This window comes from Ochotona curzoniae, unplaced genomic scaffold (genome assembly GCF_017591425.1).
Source record: "Ochotona curzoniae isolate NIBS_2020 unplaced genomic scaffold, NIBS_Ocur_1.0 scaffold_461, whole genome shotgun sequence".
Classification (NCBI taxonomy): domain Eukaryota; kingdom Metazoa; phylum Chordata; class Mammalia; order Lagomorpha; family Ochotonidae; genus Ochotona; species Ochotona curzoniae.
Window position 1 is genome coordinate 7,178,817 of NW_024467120.1, and position 24,217 is coordinate 7,203,033.

Genomic DNA, 24,217 nt, shown 5'->3' on the forward strand with positions numbered 1-24,217 from the left:
ATCAGAAGGAAGATTGAAAGCTTGTTTAAGGTCAGGTCAATATGAGAGGACTGTTTCTCATGTTATTGTGGGAAAGATTGGGAGAAAACCAAGGAGAAAGTAGGTGAATGCTCATGATTTTAGTATTTCAGCAAAGAAATGGTTGCTTATATGTCACAAAAGGTGTGTCTGGGCTGTTGGTGGCAAAATGAGATAATAGAGCAGGAGTTTGGAAAAGAAATGGAAGGAGTAGGGCAATAATGCTCTTGTGAAATTGCTTCTCATTAACTACAGCAGTTGTAGCTTATTTTTTCAGTTTTTGGTTACCTTTATGGTAATCTTTAATGTGTAAGATTGTTTTAGGCAACTAGTATATCTTTAAGGCAGGTACAATGGCTTCATACACTTTAAGTATTAAGACATTAATATAGATTTGGAATTGGGATTTGTTATGGCAGAGTAAAAAAAATTGATAGTAGAAGTTTCAGTTTGAGGTAAGTCATTAATTTTCAAGACAGATAAGTTACGTTTTCAATAATTTTTCAAGGTGATTGTTCTGTGTCTGCTGCTACCCATGCTTGAGAAATACAGACAGTTCAGAAAAGGGGCAATTAGTTTTACATTTCAAAGATCGGGCAAACTTCACTTTAGTTTTTGCAAGTCATAAAATAATACATTCAAACATTGAAAATAAGTAGAATTGTTACAACTTTTCGGGTAAAATGTATCTTTTTGTCTATTGCTCAGGCTTGCTGTGTTGCTTTACCGATTGTCTGAGGATCCATTGACCTTCTCTCCCCTGTCCTGGCATTTCCAGTGCCATCTGGGTGAACACTGGGACATAGTTGATGATTAAATGTGATATTGAGATTGATTTTTCCTTTATTTTTGCTAGAAAATGCATCGGATGCAGATTTATGGCTCCTGAACAGTTGTACTGTAAAAAATCCAGCCGAGGACCACTTTAGAAATTCAATTAAGTAAGTCAAGTTGCTTTTTTCCATGTTTTTCTTTTTGTCATCAAGGTAAGGACTGGCCAAAACAAATTGACCTTTTAAAAGCACCTAATGTCAAAATGTTTGGTATGTTCTGAAAAATGAGTTGGGCTTTTCAGACGATTGTCTTTGCAACGCCAAGCTCTTAGAGAAATCCAGGTGAGCTGGGTGAAGCTGCCTGGTGGAGCACTCTCATTCCCTGTGCGCTGCTGCTGAGGCCTGCAGGGGAACTCCAGCAGCTTGGGCAAGACCGGCTGCTTGCTGTGTTCCCTCAGGCCAGAGGGGAAGTAGTGTTGCCTTTTGAATGTGTCACTTTCTCTGACCTCATTGGTACCTTTTCATTAGCCTTTAAACATGTCCACGTCCAGTTAGCATGTGTGCCCAGATACTGTCTTTTTTTTTTTGTGCCCTCCACATGATACTTCTTAAGGTCTGCTACTTCCTGAATTTATTTTGGTTGATTTTATTGTGAAGCATGTCGTATAAAAATGTCTGCTTTCAGTAATAATAAACATCCACATAATCACTCCAGCAGCATAAAAAATAATTGTAACATTGTAAGACAAAAGCAGTGATAAATGTTCCCCTCTTTGAATCATGTCCCTCAAGAAATAATCTTTACTTCTGTAATCATTACTATTTAAGAATTTTTTTACTTGCACAAAGGAAACCGATTTTATGAATTTTATATAGTCTTTTTTTTTAAAAGATATATTTCTATTAAACAGAAATTTACAAAGTGGAAGAGATACATGAAGATTTTCCATCTGCTGGTTCACTCCCCAACTGACTGCAACAGCCAGAGCAGAGCTGATATGAAGCCAGGAACTACTTCTAGGTCTGCCATGCAGGTGCAGAATCCCAAGGCTTTGGGCTGTCTTCTGCATTCCAGGCCACAAGCAGGCTGCAGGATGGGAAGTGGAGGAGCCAGGACATGGACTGCGGTATATATGGGATGCCAGCGTTTGTAAAGCGAGGGTTTAGTCACTGAGCCATCGTGCTGGTCTCTCATATATACAGTTAAGAATATGATACTTTCCACTCTGCCCCCCTTCTTTTCAACTCTTCCTCCTCCCTTCTTTAAAAAAAAATTGGTTTTTCTGTAATGACTTAATTCCACTTTATGATTGCCAAATTTTCCACTAAAAAAACTCAAATGGGAAGTACAGGAACCTCCATTCCTGTACTAGACAAGGAATCATTTATTACGACAGTCTACTATCAAGTATGTATCTAAACCATGTGTCGTTTACTTTAGCCCTGTTTGAACTTTGGTATTGGTGTTATACCATGTGTTCTTCCTAGATTTACCTTTTTCCAAAGCATCTAGCCATTCCTCATAGATCATTGAATTTGCCAGTCTATCCATGTTTACCATTGTTAGTTTTTCTGTTTTGTTTTCATGAATACTACCGCTATGAATGTTCTTAATGTTTTCTAGTGCGTAGAGGAATTACTCTAGAATGTATAGTTAGGACTTGGTAATTGGCTCACAGATATGTGTCCATTCAGATTTTAGCAGACAGTGCCCATTTCTTTTCATAACTGCATGTGCCACTGTTCATTCCCTCTGACAGTAGATGTGTGAATCTGTTTTTCCAGTAGTCGGTGTGGTCAGGCTTTTGGTGAAGATGCTGTCCTATATTTAAGATTCATTTTAATTTTGATTAGAAAGGCATATATACCAAGAGAAAGGCATAGATACAGAGAGGAGAGATAAAGTTGTTCAGTTCACTGGTTCAGTCCCCAAGCAGCCACAGTGGCCAGAGCTGAGCTGTATTTAAATTTTCTTTAATTTTATTTGAGGAACATTTCTTTTTTCCAATTTTCGTTTTTTTCCATTTTAATTAATTAATTTATTTTTATTAGTTACATTGCATTATGTGACACAATTTCTTAAGCTCTGGGATTCCCCCAACCCCTCACCGTACCCTCCCCCCATGGTGGATTCCTCCACCTGTTGCTGTATTACAGTTCAAATTCAGGCAGAATTCTTTCATTGCAAGCATATACCAAGCATAGAGTCCAACATCTTATTGTCCAGATAAATTCAACGGTTTCTTGGTGAAGGCAGAGCTGCGGAGTATCATCCCAATCAATTAAAAGCCCCAACATAACATCAACAACAACTTAAAACATAATTACATAATTGACATGGTATTGAGTAACCAATATGTTAAAAAATGCAAGTTCTTAACTACATCCTCTGGTTAAGACTACTTCATTGGCATTTTCAATTTTAGTTTATATACTACCGGGTTCTATACACCTTAAAATGACTATAGGGTACTACTCAGCTGTTTCGTGTCTATTTTCATTTTAGTATATAGCAGTTTCTAGTGTTGACGCTTAATTTTGCTGAACTTGGCAGATTTTAGGATAGCCTAAACTGGCTTTTAACTCTAGCAAGGCATATGTCAACAGTTGAGGTGCAGAACAGTGTTAGGAGGGGTGTGCAGAGAAATCTTCAGTACCTTAGGAGTAACTAATCTTTGTGTCCTACCTAGTAAAGTATCTATGACTCCACGCTGACTGTTTCCTGTCTGGTTCTAAGCTTTCATTGTTCTATCTATTCTAATATGTGTGTGTGTGTGTGTGTGTGTGTGTGTATGTGTATGTGTATGTGTATTTGGGGGGTGGGCACTGGAGCGACCCTGGTGGTCATTGCAAGAGAAGGTGGGGATCCAAAGTTGGAGCTAAGTAAGGACCAGAGAAAGCTCCTTTCCCGAGTCCTGAAGGAAGTTTACTGCCAGAATCCAGGTTCAGATGGTGTTATCTGAAAGGGAACATTAAGCATAGGCAGAAGTTGGTGCTGTAAGGAGGAAGCATTCTTTGCACCTCAGTTGCCATGCCTCTCAGGGCTGTGGCTTTCAGAATGAGATAAGGAATTCTAGAAAGAATTCCACTTGAAGGAAGACATGTTTTCGTTTTGGTATTCTATATCGAGTCACAGCCAGCCTTTTTAAATAAATGTGCTTGACCTTCATCGTCTCCTACATGGCAGTGTTGTAAGAACTCTGCATGAGTTGGCTATTATCTGACTTGCTCTCCATGGCCTCTTATGCAGATAACATTTTTATTTTGATTTCACAGCTGAACAGCATCTGACTTATAAATGAAGTTCTCCAAGGCTGTTCACTTCCCAAGTGGTAGAGTTGTCCCTGTTCTGTTGGACAAATTATTTAAAGAGAACATCATTTATGATTAAATATACATTAATGGCTTTGAAGATACTTATCACAGCTCACTCTTGTTAAACAACACTTAGACATTAAGGGTGAAAAAAGATGAAAAACATGCATTCACGCATTGTGTTTAGCTACTTATGACTCCAGCATCCCAATTAAGATTTAGTTTTTACTTATTTGAAAAGCAGAGTTGCAGAGAGAGACTGTGAGATTGACCTTCCATCAGCTGATTCATTTGAGGCCCAGGTGACCTCAAAAGGTGAGGTTACGAGTCTGGAGCCACTTCTGGGTCTCCCACGTGGATTCAGGGGCCAAGCTCTTGGGGCCATATTTCACTGCCTTGATAAGAGTGTTAGCAGGGAACAGGAAGTAGAGCAGCCGGGATTTGAACTGGTATACCTATGGAATGTAAGCATCACTAGCCAAAGCTTAACCTGTTACAGCACAAGTCCAGACTCTGGCACCCCATATGGTAACACTGGTTTGAGTGCTAGTTGTTAAATCCATTTAGAGAGTGATCAGCACATACAAGGTCTCCCCTTTTCCCTGCCTGTAAAAGAAACCTTTAAAACAGAACACAATGAGAAAGCTAGCATTTGGTTTCCAGAATAACTTCTGTAAAAGGCACTATAGCAGTGTACATTGAATGAACCATCAGATTCCAGCGACACTCACATCTTTGATAGATGAATGATGAGCTGTTGTCGAGCATCTTGTGTTCAGATGCCTTCTCACTTGTCACCCTTTCCTACCAGAGCAAAGCAGAGTGGTTTGTGGACTCGCTGATGCCACACGTTTATTTGCTTTCATTCTCTGGTACCATCTCTTCAGACTCTGATCTACATGCAGTTTGCTTCTCCCCGCTCCTCCTTCCTGAGCCTGCAGTCTGATTTACATTCAGGAAGCGTGTGATGTAGTGTTGCTGCTCTCTCGGGTCCTGTCCCTCAGACTTGGATCCAGAGGTTTACAGTAATGGGGTGAAGCCTGGTTTTACTCACCTGGACTTCGCATGATGCCTGCTTCACTTTGTTTTTAACAGACTGTCATCTTGTGACTTTGTTCCTAACAGACTTTATTTCTCTTGCAATGCGTTTGGGTACTTCAAGTTGGTACAGACTTGAATTAGAATTTAAGTTTATTTTGGTGAAAAAATAATTTGAAATCCATGCACATAAATATTCTTGGTTGTTAATACTTGTCTTTAATTGTTTGCCACCCTGTTTTGTGTCTCTTGAGTCACTAGGTAGAACACCTCATTTAAAAAAAAGTAATAAAGAATGACTCTGAGAAGTTTGTTTCCTCTGATTAGTAAGTCTTGTTGAGTAAGATGTAGGAATTCTGAATTTGACAGGATAGTTATTGACTGAATTGTTCTTGTTTGACTTTGTTTTGGTATTGTTCCCAAGGCTTTACTCAAGTTCAGACTGATGAAAAAGAGGTTTGCATAGTAGAGCAGAGAGTTCAGAGAGTTTTTTAGATGTCTTTTGAACTTTGAAATCTTAAATGCTATGGCCTTTATTAATTTAGAAAAAAAAATCACTAATGGGTGCCACATTGTATGAGGGTAATCTATTGGATTCATTCTTTTTGCTTTACTCTGGAGCATTTGTCAGCTGCCATGTCCTTGTTTTATCCATTATTCCAATTTAATTTATACAACATGGCCTTTAACTTGAAGGGTTCCTGAGTAAATGAAAAAAAGATCAAAAGTTGATATTCTCATTTAGAACTTTTTTTTTTTTAAATCAGAAAACTTCTTTAGTTAATGCTTTATAGAAATGTGGGATCTTTTCCATGCCACCTCTAAAGGAGGTCAGGCGGAGGCTGGTGAAAATAAACACATCTTGTGTGTTCTGTATAAATGACTGAAAGACTATCCAGCTGACTTTGATCACGGACTGTCAACCTCTGTCTGACCTTGCACATTATTAACCCAAATGGGCGCTGTGGTTTAACCAGACTGATAGGAGATCCACAAGAGCCACTAGGTCTGTGAACTGCTGTTGCCTGGAGAAATGAATGGTAATGTTAAAGGAGTGACTTAGATGTCCGCGAGTTCCTGACAGCACAGTGGAAAGTAGAGGCAGAAGTGGATGTAGAGGAAATCTGTCTGACAGAGGATACCTGCTCTAGCTGCCGTCTAATCTCCAAGAAGATTCCCAAGATAACCTTGTCAACAAAATATATAAATTGTCATTTCTATTGTGAAAATATCCTTTGTTTTATGTAGATCTCCTTTTTATCATAAATTGAAGTTGAAGGAGAGCATTACTCAACTCCAATTTGTAAAATACTGTCTGAGAAGCCGACTTAAGTGCAGAGTGCTTGTTCTTCCAGACAGAATTTTCTGATTCAGAAGAAAATACACCCTAGTTGTTTCTGTTCGCAGGATTCACTGATAGGTTATGTTTACTAAACGCTTAAATTCTTGCTGAAGTTTTTGGCATTAGAAAGATAAGCCACATTGGGGTTTAATTTTACCTTTAAAAAAGTTGGATAATGCCTGTTGGCTTAATTTACATTTTAGTGCTGTAGTTTACTACTTAGTCAGATGCTTTGGCTTTTCTTGTGAAGGACCTTATGTTGAGTATCAGCTTTGTTTTGCTTGATATTGATAGCAGACACATTAAGTCATGGCGTGCTTTCACCAGTGACGGTCTGTTTCATCCATCTTTGCCCAGCAAAGTTTCCTTCCACATGAAAAGTTAGTTCAAAGCTTTGGGAATTTAGACTTGGTGTGTAGTTCCCATCAGTTATTTTTCATTAGAAATTTTCCCCCTAGCCAGTGATAGGTTTAATATGAATTTACAGTTTGTCCATTCACATCTGTGTTTCTGTTGTCCAGGTACTGCCTCTAATGCCTGGCTCCTCCCACATTTGTGCCTGACCCTTATTTTTCCTTCCTGGGGGCCTTCCTGTTCGCCTCCATGTGGATGGTCATGGACATTTCAAATCTCCATTCCCCAGTCTCTTCCTCATGCACTCACACCTTTTCTCTAGACACTGCTTACGTTAGTATCATATTTGGTTGCAGTCAGCTGGAAATGTTCATTATTGTGGAGAATGAATTCTGTTTCCAAAATGTCTACTCCCCCTTTCCAGAGTTTTGCCCTGTGTTAGTTACTAGGCTTTCGTCACTCACTGTGGTGCTTAGTGTTACTGTTGGGAGCAGCGGTGAACCCGTGTTTCCTCACCTCTTCAGCAAGTTGTCAGGAACTAGGGGATTGTGTTGTGGTATAGCCAGTAAAGCAGCTGCCTGCTACACTGGCATCCCATGTGGGTGTTGGTTCAAGTCCTAGTTGCTCTACTTCCTGTGCAGCTAGCTCCCTGGTAATTCACTTGTGAAAGCAGTGAAGTTCCAAGTTGTTGACCCCGTTTGCCCATAGGAGAGACTTTGATAATGCTGCTGATTTCAGCCCTGATCCTAGTGGTTTTGTGCAATAGAGTAAACCAGCACATGGAAGATGTTTCTCCCGCTCTCTATTTTCTTAACTCTGCCTTTTTTTTTTTAAATTGATTACATTGCAGTATGTGACAGTTTTATAGGCACTGGGATTCTCCCATCCCCTCCACAACCGCCCCCCCCATGGTGGATTCTTCCACCTTGTTGCATTACCACAGTTCAAATTCATTAACTCTGCCTTTGAAGTAAATAAAATGAATCTTTAAAAAATAATTGTGAGACACTAGGCACATGATTTTGAAACTTTATTCTCTTTCCCTGTCCTGATCGCTGCTAGTAGAGTTATGGCTCTCATCTTCTGCTCTTACTACTACAGTAGACTTGTTTTTGGTTTGTGTTTAAAGCTGAATCAGTGTCTGTTCTGTTCCATTTCATGCTTTCTCCTCCTCCAGATGTTTGTAATGGTTCCTTCTCGGCTATAGGATGCAGTTGTAGTTTCTTGGTGTAACAAAGTATTTTTGTTTGTTCCTGGCCTACATGTTCTTAACCTCCTTTAAAATGTAATCCCCCATTCCAGAAAATTTCAAAATTTCCAAGCACATAATGTCTTTTGAATACATGCTTTGTCTTGGAATAGCCTGTTTCCTCGCTTCTCCCACCTGTGTCTCTGTGCACTTGCCAGCTCACCTCTCCCCCTGCCATGTTAGTCCTGCTTGGCCAAGTAACTAAAGGAAGATCCTCGGCGAAGTCATCTCCTTTTTAGCCTTCCCCACCCGCTCCCTTGCCTCAAAGTCCACACCTGCCACCGCCCTTTGTTCTGTGCTAATTTATCTCGTACATCTCTTTTTGCCTGTTACATTTTATTATTCGTTTACCTGTTAGGTTCTGTACCAGATTGTGAGTTTGGGAGTCCGGATATTGACCTCTGGAAAATTGTTTCTGTGGGCTCTGTGACCCTCTGATGCTAACGTGTGGCGGTTTTCATTTTCATGAGAATGCCCCCCAGGCCCATCTTGCTGTGGCTCCTGTGTCACAGAGAAGGGATTCTCTTCTAAGAAACTAGGCTGTTTTGCTTGTTCCTAGTCGAGGGAAACAATATACAGAAACCTGTTTTATCCTAACCAGGTAGGAGGCATGTGTTTCTCCATAATGCGTCAGTTTTACTTTTGGGGGTAGTGGTGGTGGGTGAGTGTAAATAGTGAAAGTCGCAAGAATGTTTTCTTGTGCTAGTTACTTGGTTATACTGTGAATGCCACCATCCTGTTCACCCTATCAGACAAAATGAACTGTCCAGCTACTAGACTGTGGCCACCTAATTAAGCATCTGGAGACAGACAGGAAAGGTGGATGCAGACCTGATGTTGGGCCTTCAGTCTGACACATAATTAGAGTTACTCAGTAGCTCATCGGACAACTCAGTTGAAGTGATTCTTCCTTATTTTGGAAAATAGAGCTAAGCATCATTCTCTTGTCATTGCATTGGATCCTTGTTAGTGTATTACGTTAAGCATGTTATAAATTGTGTAAGTTACCCAGTATAAATATCACTTAAGTTTGAGGGTCAGATTGTTCAGTCTTGATGAATGAGGAAAGCATACCAGATATACCACTGAAGTTGAGAAGTGAATAAAATAACAATTAGGTGTTGTTGAAGTTACCTGATAGAATCTTGGGAGAAGAGTGACACACTGATGGACATCTGTATGGACAGTGCTGTTTTGTTTTCCTTATGCAAGTATCCTTAGTCTGTAGTATAGTGCCTGATAAATACTGTTTGGTTGGATGCTCAACTGTATTTAAAGGTGATGGGCTCAGGGCCACATCTCCCTGGGTGAGTTTCTGGCTTGGGCTTTTGTCTTCATATCACCTACCATTTAGGAATTCATTTGCCATGTTCTGTGTAGTCAACTTTTTGTTGTGAGGACTTTGTACTTCATTCCCCCCCCACCCCCCCCCCCCCCCCCCCCCGTGAGTAGTTTTGGAGTAGGTTATCATGTAAATGTGTCCTGGTTAGATATACAATTAGAAATAAAGAAGAAAACATGTTTAAGGCTTGAATAACTAGTTGACTTTTAGAAAAGTAAAATAAAGGAAGAATTGAACTTACAGTTAAGATTAGTAAGTAATTTGCAAATCAGGAACAGGAAAAGCAGTTCTTAGGCAGTAAATTGTTTTAAAATGCAAAACCAAGTTTTGTAGTTATCTAAAATCTTTCTGCAGAATAGTGCTTTGCATATTTCATGATTACTGTTACATCAACAGTTGCTTTGTTTTGGCCATTTTATGCATGAGGGTGCGTGAAAGAGGTCAGTGTATTATGTACTGGCAACAGCTGGCTGATAGCATTGAATACTTAGGTGATTAAATAAATGTGTTGGCCGCTGTCCTAACAGCTCTGTAGGTGGAGGCTGCAGAGAGCATGCGGAAACGTGCTATAGCAGGATTAAAGAAGAAATCAACATGATCCGAGCCCGTGCTTTGAGCCAAGAGTGATTTCCTATTGTTTGAGTTTGAAAGACATCTACTTATTCTTGGTGTGTGTGTTTATACAACAGCAGAAGGGGGAAAAATGTCTGGTGAGGTTTTTCTCTCCTTGTTGAATACCCTGTTTGACAAATATAATCTTTTAAACATTTTTAGTCAGCAGCATTGTTTTATAACTGATAGAAATAAAAGAAAAATCTGTTTCATTAAACCCATAGCACTTGTGACTCAAGCGTTCAATATGAACGTATTTTGTTCCTCTCGCAGGGCAGTGTCTGGGCTTAGGTGTTCTCTGAAGCACGTTAACACAGTGGCTGAGATTTCACACTGGCTTAAGACCTGGCTGTCTGTGATCCTGAAAAATGGATAGGGCTGACAGTGAGGGAGAAAGGAAACCTGTGGTTGCTGTGCACTGCTGCCTGCAGTTGAGAGCTAGTAGATGTGGGTGCAGATCTTCTCCACTTCTATCTGCCTGTTGCTCCTGGTTTTATGTCTCTAAAAGCTGAGGCCTGTCCTCTCCGTCACCTTTGACAGTATGGCTTCTTTGGATGTAAGGACAACTATATAAAACACAGTCCAGCATCACTGTATGGCCATCCCTTTACAAAGCTTTGTTTTAATAACTTCTTTGTCCCTCTTTTCACAGTTGCTTTGGGGCAGCTGCAGTGTCTTTCATTTGTGTCCCAGCACCTAGTATGGTGGTTGGCATTGTTTATTGAACAAATCGGACAACCGCTGCTATCTTTGCCTTGTTCGTGATTCTGCTCTCAATTCCTCCACCCCTTGCCTCTGGTATCCTCGGTGGACTTTCATGGGACTTCTTCTGTGTCCTCTTGTTAGGTTGTATGACTTTGAATTTAGCTTCAACAGCATGACATAGAAAACCAAAAAGTGTAGAGGCCAAAGTGAGGAAGAGAATTGATTTTTGTCAAATTTCCCCAAAGGAAGATGTATCAAAAGTACAGCCAACTGAGCCTGCCTCTCCACTAAGGAGCTTCATGGGAAGTCCTACTCAAAGCTTTGCACTTGCATCTCTTTGTCTTGGAAAGCAGCACACGGAACTACCGCTATCTATAAGAGGACCTGGGAAATAGTGTTTTATATTGTGACCAGTGTTCCCCACAGAACTGGGATTAGAAAGGAAGAAAGGGAGGATGTCTACTGTGGATAATCAACTAAAGTCATCTAGGTATTCACATGTCTCTATTGATGGGTATACTTTGGGGCAGATAGGGATTTTATTTACCTTTGTATCATTTATCAGGGCTAGTACGTGGGAGATGACCACCACCGCCATGCCTGTGAACAAATGCATCTTCTACTGTCTTTATTTAAGACACTGAAGGAATAACAGACGTTTGAGAACATTCTCTATTTTGTTTACCTTTAGCAAGTTCTGATGAAGTAATAGCAAAATACACAGGAAAATCTCATGACACAGATGTTGTACACACATACTCGCACAAAGAATTGGAACTTACACATCTTTTCCACTCTTCAGACTTGCAATGACCATATTTTAAATGGCCGTGTTAGGGTGCTGGTAGGAATTCTGGCTCCTCTGCTTCCCATCCACTCTCTGCTAATGTGCTGCAGCAGAACTTAGCCCAGCTTCTTGGGTACCTGCCACATATATTGGAGACCAGAATAGAGTTCCTGGCTTAGGCCAGACCCCAACCCTGGATCTTGCCATCATTTGGAGAGTGAACTAATGGATGCGGTGTCTCATCTACTTCTTTCCTCTTTTGTTCTGCCTTTCAGACAAACAAATCTTCAAAATCAAAATTGAATCAGGAAAGCAGTTTTCCATTGCTTGAGATTCAGTTCTGTGATGTATTTGTAAGTCTAGTTCAGAAAACTGGAAATTTTTAGATTCAAACATGAAAATTGGATTTATGGATTATTAATGTTTCAGTGATTTAACATAGGTTGAATAACAAATTCATTTTATTAAAATGTTAGCAAACATTATCTTGCATAATTTCAAGTAAGTTATAAGTGAGAACAATACATCTTCTTACTAATATCAACGTTTAATGTTCTGTGTTTAAATGGAAGAAAATAGATTTGAATATAACAGTGAAAATTACCAGTGGGAAGAGAGACTTGTAAAACTGATTGCAGATTATTCCATAGACTGGTGCTATGGGCAGAGGGCAGTTAAGGATATGAAATTTTTGCCTTAGAATGTAACCTACATGGTCCATATAAGCATTTTCTTGTATGCACATAGTGATGATACTGTACCACTATCATAAACTATTGGGCATATTTGTTACAATGGTTCTTGTTTTTCTTCTGGCAGGGTGTGTGTGTGTGTGTGTGTGTGTGTCTTCCTGATTGTGTTTCTCTGTGTAAATGTGCTAGAAAGGAAACGGACAGAATCATATGGTAGAAGCTGTTTTTGGAAAAATACAAATTAAAGTAGATGCCAACCATGTCTGTAACAGTGTTTTAGAAGTCAACAGCTCATCCTTTGTGCCAGCCAATGATGTGGTATGCTTTCAAGCTCATAAATTTGTTACAAGATAGATCAGATAAGTTTATGGCAGAACTAAGAACTTTAATTTGGTGCTTTTTAAATGCTTGTCAATATTTTAGAAAAGTGATAGAGAGGGCTTGTTTTTCTTTAAGTGAGAAAATGGCTTGAGTCAACTGATTTTTGTAGTATTCCTGTCAATCACAGTTGATGAATGACTAATTCACTGTTTTGAAAATTTTACTATATATTAAGTTTTGTGTCATTACCAAGTAAATTTTAAAAAGTTAAAGCGTACAGCACTTGTGGCTAGTTCATTGAACAAGTTCAAAAACACAAAACCTTTTTCTCTTCTAGAATGCAGTCTTATCATTTCAGAGAGATGCAGAGAAATTTGAAATATACTGACTTGGGTAAGGGGCTGACTTGAATGATTTATACCATAATTGGAAATCTTTAGGATTGATTGTGAGCGAAATGGCTTCCTCCCGTCGTCCCACAGCCCATGAGACTTTGGGCAGCTGCGAGGACTGTAGAGCTGGGTGGGTGAGAGTATCCAGAAATACGGCTGAGAGGCTGAGTTGCTGTCGTGGTGAAGGGTGCGAGTGAGGAGTAGTTGCCCTAACCTCCGTTGAAGGGACAGAGATGCAGAACTGGGATGGTGGGTGTCTCACCTGCCATCTTTACCTGGGGCAGTGTTTCTGAAGAGCATTAGAAATGTGATGCTTTTAAGTGTGCATTGCACCCTTTATTCTAAATGAACTGCATAAATGAATCTACACATGCACATAGTCACAAATGCACCAACACAGTGCTGTCAGTATGATTAATGCAAATAAAGTCAACTGGAAAAAATGGTAGTATTACATATATTTCAAAGTAGAAATATTTAGACAAAAATACAACTGAATGCCTGCTGAATGCACTGTGTATAGAATTATAGTGAATTTCCAATTGATGAATTCTCACTGATATGTATGTCTTTAGGAACTTAAGTATTGGCAACAGTGTTACTCCAATATTGGGCTTTTCTGAATTAAGTCTTGCTAAAGTTTTAAGTAAGTATTTTTTTTTTCTTCTGTTCAGAGAAGTTGAATTTCAGAAACTGCCAGAATTGTATAAGCATGTGAGCTAGACCTTTACTGAGTTAATGTGGGTTCTTTTCTTTCTACTTGAATGTCTAGTGGGATATTTAGAATTGGCGTTTTGTGTAGTAGAGACCTGTGCCGTGGAAGGCATTTAATATCCCTGACTTCTGCCCACTCTGCAACTTGGAATCAGTGTCAGAACTCAGAAGATTTGATAGACTTGACCAGATAATGACTAAAATTTGTCTGACCTTAAACAGCTCAAATTGGCTAAAACCATAAATGAGAGCTGCTCTATGAATATATTAGTTTCATTTATACCCAAATTGAAGCAACAATTTATAGAAGAGAAAGTATGGTATCAAATAAAAATGAAAATGGTTTGTTCATTACCAGTAGTCAGGGAAATGCACATTAAAATGAGACTAATTTTTGTCCACTAGATAGCTATTTTCTTAACAGGTTCATTGCTGCTGAGAGGATCAGAACAGCTACGGTTTCATTGCTGGTGAGGGTTTGCATTGCTGTAATCTGGGAAAAGTACAAAAATAGAAACAGGTGTGCTTTTTGATATAGCAGTCCTGTGTTCTGTAGTCCTCTGGAGATATGAAAACACCAGTGTGCAAGAATGGAAACAACGTGTCACTGTTTAGAATGCAAAAGGTGTTAAACAAGTCTGCCATAGTATACCACTTAGGTTTTCTTCTCTCTGGGCACATTGGCGGTGCTTTTATTGCTGTCCATCCTGGTATCTGCCTCTGTAGAGTTGCCCAGAGGACAAGCAACGTGAGGACCTGGATCTCTGTATTTCTAACATCTTCCCTTGATTGTGATAACATTATCCTCCATGGCATCCTTTCAAAACACACACAAACACGCCGTGATAACTTCTTTCTAAGTGTTTGGATTCTGCTTATTGTTAAAGAACAAACTGCTTCTGTCAATAGCTGTGACATAAGTGTTTCTGTGGAATAATGTTGGATTCTTGTTTCGTAAGAGTCCAATTTCAGACATTAACTGTGCATTGCTTAGAAGATGTAGAACTTTTCATCTGAAACAAATGTTTATTTTCTCTGGACACTCTTAGCTATGTAGGTTTTGTCTCTTCTGTTTATTAGCCATGCTCTGTTTACGTATGACTGCGGTTTACATGGCCCTGTAAAATGAGATAAGGGTCTTCAAAAAGCTCATGAAAAATTTATATTAAAAAAACTATACGTGATTTCCAAACTTCTTTGCGTTAAAATAAACTTGTATTTCCTTGGCCTTGTCCTGAGTAGCACTCGTGGGATTTTTTTCAAAGTCACTGATGTTTGTACCATATCTGGTCAGGCATCTTTAGAGAAGCTAGAGTTAGTATTCATTCAATTTGACTAATCCTTGTGGACTGCCCACTGTGTTATGTAAGGCTTTGGTGCTGTAAGGGTTAATGAGATACAGCCAGTGCAACTGAGAGCTGGATGGTTAATAAGAAGGCTGGGATCTTGTCTTGACTGTAGTTATTCAAACTAAGCAGGGTTTGGGGGTGTGGGGTAGCAATTCCTCCATGGAGGTGGGCACCTGGGATACCTGAGCTTTTGAAGGCTGAGGTCTTACTCAAGTCTGTACCCTACAGTGTTCCCAAGTATCATTTTTTTCCACCTCCTGCTCCCAAGAAAAGCTCATTACCATTGTAAGTATCAGGAAGGGCAGCTCCAAGTTGAATAGAGCAAAGTTGATACTGAAAACCCTAATCATTTCTGGCTTTTTTTCTTCCCCAGTTTTGTCAAGTTCAGTGTGACATCTTGGTCTTTAATAAGATAGTTGCCTGAAATTCAATTTCCACATGTCAAGGAATAATTTCTTCTGTACACACCATGTTTTTGGTAAATTTTAAGGTTTTATAAAATTTCAGACTGGTAGGAAAGTTTAGATTCGTGTGCTGTTATTACATACCCACTGTCCAGATTCCCCAAATGCCAGTATCTTGCCACCTGTTTCCCCTCTCTCCTTTTTTTTTTTGTATAGGTGATACGTTTTTGTGGCTAAAAAATAGGCAAACGGTTAACATGTAGAAATTTGCGTAGGTGTCTTTGGCTTACCACCTGTTGTGAAGTGCGTAGTGGAGAAGTGTGGGCAGGGTCCATTCAGTTTTAGGCAGAGCTCCTATACGTGTTGATGCTGCCTCTGTCAGACATGTTGCTCCTCACAGCACCATCAGTTAGTACTACCAGGTGACCCTGTGCTTTCCTTGTTTCAAGTCTGGATTGGTCTGTAAGATCTGGGCCCTTCCTGTTGATGGGCTGCCGTGGCTTCTTGCTGCACGTAATGGGCAGAGCTGGGAGATGTAGGTGTGTACACAAACAACTGTATCTGTTTTTGTTTTATCTTTGTTTTAAAAAGGGGCCAGGTCAGACTTCTCCCTTTGTTTCTGCTTTAGCCCTTTCCCCAGTTAAAAAAAAAAAAAGTAAAAGGCACAAATTTTAAGTAATATGCTTACATCATTTGTTCATTCTAATTATGTAGAATATTTAAGAATTACTAGACCAGGGCCCGGCGCCGTGGCCTAGCGGCTAAAGTCCTCACCTTGAACATGCTGGGATCCTATATGGGTGCCAGTTCTAATCCTGGAAGCTCCATTTCCCATCCAGCTCCCTCCCTGTGGCCTGGGAAAGCAGTTGAGGGCAGCCCAAAGCCTTGAGACCCTGCACCTGTGTGGGATACCCAGAAGAAGTTTTTGGATCGGCATAGCATTGGCCGTTGCAGTCACTTGGGGAGTGAATCATCGGACGGAAGATCTTCCTGTCTGTCCTCCTCTCTGTGTATCTGACTTTCCAATAAATAAATAAATCTTCAAAAAAAATTCTAACCCATCTTGTGCAAACCAAGTTTTACTAACTGGGTGTAGGTCTTTTTTGTCAAAATCAGTTCTTTTCAGTGTGATCGTACTTGTAATTTGTAATACAGTTAAGATAATTTGTTACCACTTGTGGCTTCTGCCCATATCCTGGATGATTTTAATTTGAGTATGTGAAGCATTAGCATCACCCCGAAAGTTTGAACTATGTTAATTTTTTAAACCTTTCTTATGTCTTAGTTCTTTCCATCCTGAGCCTGTTTGTGATTATCTTCTTTTTGTACAAATATACATGAACACAGTGGCAATTTTTGTTTCAACCATACATTCTACATGTATTAATCAGTTTTACAATAAGGAATAATTGTATACTACTCCCATTTGTTAATTTTGTCAGTTTTTTTTTTTTTTTTACCACATTCATGGTTATTTATTCTATGGGCATAATATGAAGAAATAGAGTTCTATATATGGAATTCACATAAATTTAAAAATTTTCCCTTTGATTTTTACCTATGATAGCGTATTGTAGATATTTTTGGGGGGTGGAGGAGATAGAACCTGGTAACCCTGCTTCAGCTCATAAATATCCTGTTTTGTTTTTTTTCCTCATGGTTGTGTAGTGCTGAGTGACTGTCATGCTTCTTTCAGCTCCTCTCCTCTGTGTGGGCATTTCAGATGTTTCCAGTCCTTTGGAATTCCAGATAGTACTGGGATGAGTAAGCTTCTGCATGTGTTTGAGCTGTACCTTTAAATACCTGGAGCAGAGGTTGCTGGATCAAAATGTAAGTCAGTTAGACAGTGTGCTCTTCCGTCTGTTGGATCAACTTGTGCCCATATGGGATTCTGGTGTCCCAGGTGGAGGAGGATTTGTCTCCTATCCCTCCATGCCAGCCCCATGATGTTTCTAAGTATTTTTTTTTAAATGAATTGTAACATTGTGTTGTCTAACTTCATGATAAATCCAGTTGATACATATATGTGCAAATTAGGAATTCACTTGTAATAAGTGAGCTTACAGGGCAAAGTAGTGTTTTTAATGAAGTTATATCATCTAAGGACTGGACATCGTTTTATGTTTTGTCATTCAGCAGTGTTTTTCAGATTTATTGATTTTTATCGGAAAGTCACATTTACACAGACAGAAAGATCTTCCATCCGCTGGCTCACTCCACGTGGCTGCAGCCGATTTGAAGCCAGGAGCGAAGAACTACTTCCAGGACTCCCCACTTGCGTGCAGGGTCTCAAGGCTTTTGGACCATCCTCTGCTTTCCCAAGCCATAAGCAGGGAGCTGGGACAGTAACCGGTGCACATATGGGATCCTGGAACATGCAAGGCGAGAATTTAGCCAGTAGACTATCATGCCGAGCCCTCTCAGCAGTGTTTTTAATTTTAAATGATGTTTCCATAGATGATTAGGGTGGGAAGGAACCGGGATTAGGGAAAAGTGGGTGTGATCATTGTTTATGAATTTAAGAATTACCAATTGGGGTCAGGAGAAATGAGGGGAGAAGCCATACCCAGTTTCCTATCTGCCCAGTGCTTTGGGGATGGGGAATGGCCACCTGCTATCAACCCAGGGCCCTGATGTGGTGCACTCTGAGGCTTCTGCCCAGATTGTTGTGAAAGTTCTGACATGGATGAGGAACCCTTCCAATGTCCATTAGATTACACAGTCCGCCTTAGATCTCCATTTTCCCAGATATTTGTAGTTGTTCAATTTGTTCTATTCTCCTTCCTCTGCTATCCTACCAGATGTCCTCTGCAGGCCCCAGTGGGCTGCCAAATCCTCTATATGCATCAGGACCTGCCGTCCACTACTCCATCTTTTCCACTGAGGATGACCAATTCTTATAGTTGGGGCCAAGGAATGAGGCAGGCAATCTGGGCCTTTCTGAATACTATGCCCCTGGGCTCATGGACACTGCACCCACTGTGCATGCAGGCCCAGGGACCCAGTCCAGGGGACCTTGGCCTTGCTGGACCCCATGTCCTGGGGCTCGTGAACCTGATACCACTGCACAGGGCAGCCCAAGGGCCCTGTAAGGTGACCCAGGTCACACCAGCCCTTTCCGCTCCCAGGGTTCATGAAGCTGGCACCCACCATGTAGATTGTCTTCCCCAGGGCTCATGAACCCATCACCCACTGTCCCCAGATTGGCCTGGCCTGCTTCACCTTGGCATCCAACAGTGGATGTTGCAGCCTTGCTCAGTCCTGTCTGCCCCCCGTTCCAGCTCCTGCTGATGGATGCTGCAGCCTAACTCAGCCCACCTGGCCTCCAGTCCCATCCCCAGTGTGAGCTGGCTGGTGTTGCAGCCCAACCCAGTACCTCCTGCACCCTGTCCTGATCTCAGATCTGCCAGTGGATGTTTCGAACTGGCCCAGAGTCTGGCCTGCCCACAGACCTGACCCACATGTATGCTGGCAGGTACTGTAGCCTGGCTTTGTTTGGGCTGCTCCTTGCCTTGGTTCTTGTGCTCACCTGTAGGGACTGCATCCTGACAAAGGAGTAGCCCCAAGCTTCTCTATTAGATCTGCTAGTGGCAGATCTTGTTCACACCAGTGGATCCTTGGTGCAGGTTGACTTTGTCTACCTCTTCTGGCAGGAGCAATAGGCAAAGCTTCATTAACACGAAATGTTGGTTCCTGTGCTGTGTACCTGAAATTGTTTTAAAAAAATTTTTCCTGAGGTTAAAATCTTTGACACTCAGCTTGATGGGCACTTTTTAAATCAAATCTTGAGCCAACGGATGGTCTGAAAAATAGAATCCATCATTGCTGACTCTGTTCCGGAAGGCAAGGTTATGTGTACCAGGGCAAAATTTAAACCCGTGTTTCTTGTTTGGTAGCCCACAAAGAGACATCTTGTTTGATCATCAAAGTTCTGAGACCTCAGGATATGATTCCAGGAGCAGCAAATAACAGATTATTGACTCCAAAGATACCAAGCTATTTAATGCCTTCAGAGAACAATCAGTCTTCTCTGAATAATGAAATACCAGGCTAGGAAGGGGGCATGGTTTCAGTTTTGTTAACTGAATCACATTAGCTGGAGATTGCTAGTTTGAGTCTCTTCCCTGATGGCTGACTCGATCTCACTTGTTTCAGTTGTGAATTTTTATAATAGAATTGAAAGATGGCCTCTTTTTGGATTAGCTTTTGCAAGGAACATTCTAGAAAGTTAAAATGTCTGGTATCCAGAATGACTCTGGCAAGCAACAGAGTGTGTATGCATCGCTCTTGGGAGATAAATTTCATTCTTGTTGCTTGTTGATAGCCCAAGATCGTACCGGCCTTGTGTCTGGAGTGGCTCAAACTACTGTCTACTGCATGTAACTCTGTGTTCTCTCCATTATACTGTGCTTTACACATTTGTTGAGTTACTGCCTTAGGCCAGGCATTATGTTTGGGACCAAGAAGAGAAGAATAAGACAGGGTCCTGTCTCTAACAGGAAAGGGAGTGTGCCTGTTTCCCAGCTCCCTGTCCAGCCACCTTTGCTTTGCCTTTGCTGGTGGGACTGCCCTGGGATAGTTGTCCTTTGTTAGCTGGTATAATGATGGCTTTGTTAGGAAATGGTGCTAGAGGGAAACTGCAAGGTGATACCAGCAGAAAAAGCCTTTTGGGTTTCCATCTTCCCGCTTTGTTCATTCACGGTGGAACCAGGGGTGGGGTAGGGCGGTTTGGGCTTGGGTTGGGTGGTGTGGGGTATGTGTGTGGAGCTGTGTAGTGGAGCTCACACGGTAGTGCAGTAGCAATCCTGCTTTCTCTCTTGGCCTGCTATAACAGGATAGCATAGAGAGGGTGATTTGCAAGAGAAACATGTCGCTGAGGAGTCTGATGAAGGTGATGGTAGATTAGCTATGGTGTGTTGGTGGGGTGATGTGTCCCTGTTCGTTGTAGCTGTGTCCCCACATGGTTCGAGGGGCAGGGAGCTCTGGAGACTCCTGTACAAGAACACCAAACCACTCGGAGGTCTTGCTACTGACACTGTTGCACTGGAGATTGGTTGTGTGGAGTTGAGAGGGAGACAACCACCCGGAGAGCACAGCCTGGCTTTGTCTTACAACAGAGTCCAGTTCCAGCTACAGCTGTCATTGAGCTTTGCTCATCTTCCATTCTTTATCACTCTTGGTGATGCTTTCATTGTTCAGCTCCACTTACAAATCCTTCAACTTCCCAGCCTGGGTTAGGCTTTTATACCTTGCACTCTTTCACAACACCCTGAATTGACTGTAACTGCCTTATCCCCTTGGACTGCATTTTTAACTCTCTGGGCATTTCTATTTCAGAGTCTCTAGTGTCTAACAGAGCCTCTCAAATGCTTCTTGAACTAGTTCAAATTTCTATTTTTATCCATTCCAGGATATGACATAGTTGGCTTCCAGTATCGTAATAGCCTCTTCACATTAGTTTCCCTAACTTGAATAAGTGTTTAGTTTTTCTCCACGTGACTTCATGACTGGATAAAACATTTTTTTTTTTTTTACTAATGAATAGTATTCCATTATTTGGATTTATCAGTTTATTCATTTACCTGGTGAAGGGTGGCTTGGTTGTGCTCAGATTTTTCCAGTTATGATTGAACCCATAGATATGATGTACAGAATTTGATGCATAAATTTTCAGCTCTTTTGGGAAGATACTGAGGGACGACAATTGCTAGATGTTTGTGTGAGTGTTGAGGAGCTGCCAAACTGTTTTCCAAGCGATGATAGTTTGCATTTTCACTGAGAGAGTTCTTGTTACTCTGCATTGCTGCCAGCATTCGAGGTTGTCAGAGTGCATTGGGTACCTGGTGTTACTGCATCATATGGAGCATTGCTTACATGTTATATGTATGTTGTCTTTGAAGTACAAGTCTTTGGGCATTTCTTAATTTAGTGGAATTATTACCAATTTTTAAAAGTTTGTATATTTAGATTTTTTTTTAAAAATCAGATATATTTGGTAAATGTTTTTATCTATTTTTAGCCTGTTTTTATTTTCCTGACCATGTCTTTCGCAGAGAGAAATTTTAAACTTTTCAAGTTCAGCTTATCGATTCTTGTTTCAGTGGATTATATCTTTAGTGTTGCTTCTGAAGTCATTTTTGAAACTCAAAAGTGTCAAGGCTTCTCGTATTACTTGCTAGCAATTTTATAGTTTTGTGTCTTGAGTTTGGGCCTCTGATCCATTTTAAGTTAATTTTCGTGAAGACCACGAGGTTGTGCCCAATTCCTTTCTTCCACTTGCATGTGTCTGATTTGTCCTGCTGTCATGATGTTTATGCCATCGTATTGCGTTTGTTTCCTTGCCGAAGACCAGCTGAGTATATTTATGTGGATGTGTTTCTGGTCTCTGCGCTGTGTTCCACTGACGCTGGAACACTCTCTTGATTACTCTTTGTAATAGCTCTAAAAGCTGCGTGGTGTTTGTTCGCTTCACGTTGTTCTTCTCCTTCAATTCTATGTCGGCTATTCCTTTTTTCGCTACTCCATATAAACTTTTGCATGTATGTTTATAGCCACAAAATTGTTTGTTGGAATTTTGATAGTGATTACATTGAAACTACAGACCAAAGTTACAGCTGCCATTTGACAATATTGAATCTTCCTGTAAATAAGTATGTAATACAATGCCATTTGCTTATTTTTAATTCATTAGAGTATTATAGCTTCCTCATAGATCACATATTTATACATACATACATACTGATGTAGTTGTAACTATGTGTTTCAGTTTTGGGGGTGCTTCTGAAAAGGGTATTTTTAATTTCAAACTCCACTTATTCATTGCTGGCATATAGGTAAATTGACTTCTATACATTAATGTTACATTTTGTGAACTTGCTTAGATACACTATTAACTGAGGAGTCGATTTGTCTATTACTTTGACTTTTTAAAAAAAGATTGTATATCTGACTTTAGTAAAAACTAAGAGAGGAGCAGAGGCAGAGGGGAAGATCTTCCACCTGCTGATTCACTCCCCAAGCAGCCTCAATGGCCGGAACTATGCTGATCTGAAAGCCTGAGCTAGGAGCTTCTTCTGGGTCTCCCACATGGGTCTCAAGGCTTTGGGCCATCCTTGACTGCTTTCCCAGGCCACAGGGAGGGAGCTGGATGGGAAGCAGGACCACTGGAATTAGGACCGGTACCCATATGGTTTTGTGACCCATGCAAGGTGAGGACTTGAGCTACTAGGCTACCATACCAGGCCCTACTTTCAACTTTCTATGTGGATAATAATTTCATCCAAGAACAAAGATGGTCTGATTTTTTTTCCCCTCACAATTAGTACACCGGTTATTCTCCTCCCACCCCTTTTTCTTATTTCATGGAATTGCATGAATTTGAAAAGGAGTATGGGGCCCGGCGCGGTGGCACAAGTGGTTAAGGTCCTCGCCTTGCACGCCCGGGATCCCATATGGGCACCGGTTCTATCCTGGCAGTCCCGCTTCCCATCCAGCTCCCTGCCTGTGGCCCGGGAAAGCAGTCGAGGACGGTCCAAAGCTTTGGGACCCTGCACCCGCGTGGGAGACCCGGAAGAGGCTCCTGGCTTCGGATGGGCATAGCATCAGCCGTTGCGCTCCCTTCCATCTTCCTCTCTGTCTCCTCTCTGTATATCCTCCTTTCCAATAATAAAAATAATAAAAATAAATCTTTAAAAAAAAAAGGAGTATGAAAAGGGCTGTCGTAGCCCTGTTTATGATTTTAGTGGAAAATCATCAAGTTTCTTGTCACTAAATAGGTTTTTATAGTTTTAAGAAGTTGTTCTATGAGGTTTCTATTCTGTTTTAGTAGGTGCTGTTTTGTCAAGTGCTTTTTGCTGCATCTTGGTTAAAAAAAGAAAAAGCTGTTCGTGGTCAGTTACCAATGTAAGTTGATTTACCATGTTGATTGCCGACTGTTGAATCAGCTTTGCATACCTGATGCATTCTGGTTGATCATTGTCTTACACATGGTTAGATTCAACTTAGCTTGTGTCTGTGGTCATTTTGTGTTTTCTTGGTCTGGTTTGCACTGGGTAATACTGGCCCTGGCATGAGTTAGAAAGTCCCCCCTCTGTTCTGAAAGATATTATAGACTGCAAATCTACTGTGCGTTTTTTTTTTTTCCCTGAAATGTGTGGTAGAATTCACTAGTGACCCCATTTAACCCCTCTAAGTGTGGTACACTGAGTTTAACAATGTTAGTGCTTTTTTTAAAAGATTGCGTTTATTTGAAAGGCAGAGTTACAGAGAGATGTGAAAACAGACATACTTCATCTGCTGATGCCCTGTGCAGCTGGCATCTGTGGCTGGTGCTGTGACAGCCGAAAGCCAGGAGCCCAGGGCAGGGGTCCAAGGGCCCAAGCACTGCTTTACCAGGTTCTCTAGCAGATAGCTGGGTCAGAAGAGGTGCATCCCAGTCTTGAACTGGCACCCATGTGAGATGCTGGCACTGCATGTGGTGGCTTGATTTGCTGTGCCACGGTGCTAGCCCCCAAAATGTTGTTAATTATTGATTTGATATTTTTAGTAGCTGTTGGCTTATTCAGACTGTCTGGTGTATTTTACAAATTCCTGTTCCCATGTGGAACTGATTAATCAGTCTAGGCCGATCAAATCTGGGAACATAGACTTATTCATAATATGGTTTTATTGTCCTTATAGCCTTGTCTATAGTGATGTCTTCTCTTTCATTTAAATCACTGTCGTGTCACTTAATGATGTGGATACATTCTGACAAATATGTAAGATCAGGCTGTTTCCAGTATAACAAGAGACAATATTTTGTACTTACC

The 24,217-nt window shown here is 40.8% G+C and overlaps 1 protein-coding gene across 1 annotated transcript in view; it reads left to right on the forward strand.

Moving 5' to 3' along the window:
• CDKAL1 (CDK5 regulatory subunit associated protein 1 like 1) overlaps nucleotides 1-24,217 on the forward strand; it is a 640,980-nt gene that overhangs the window by 102,768 nt on the left and 513,995 nt on the right. Inside the window, exon 4 of the mRNA XM_040967680.1 lies at nucleotides 875-959. Coding sequence (XP_040823614.1) covers nucleotides 875-959 — 85 coding nt within the window. The remainder of the gene's footprint in view (nucleotides 1-874; nucleotides 960-24,217) is intronic.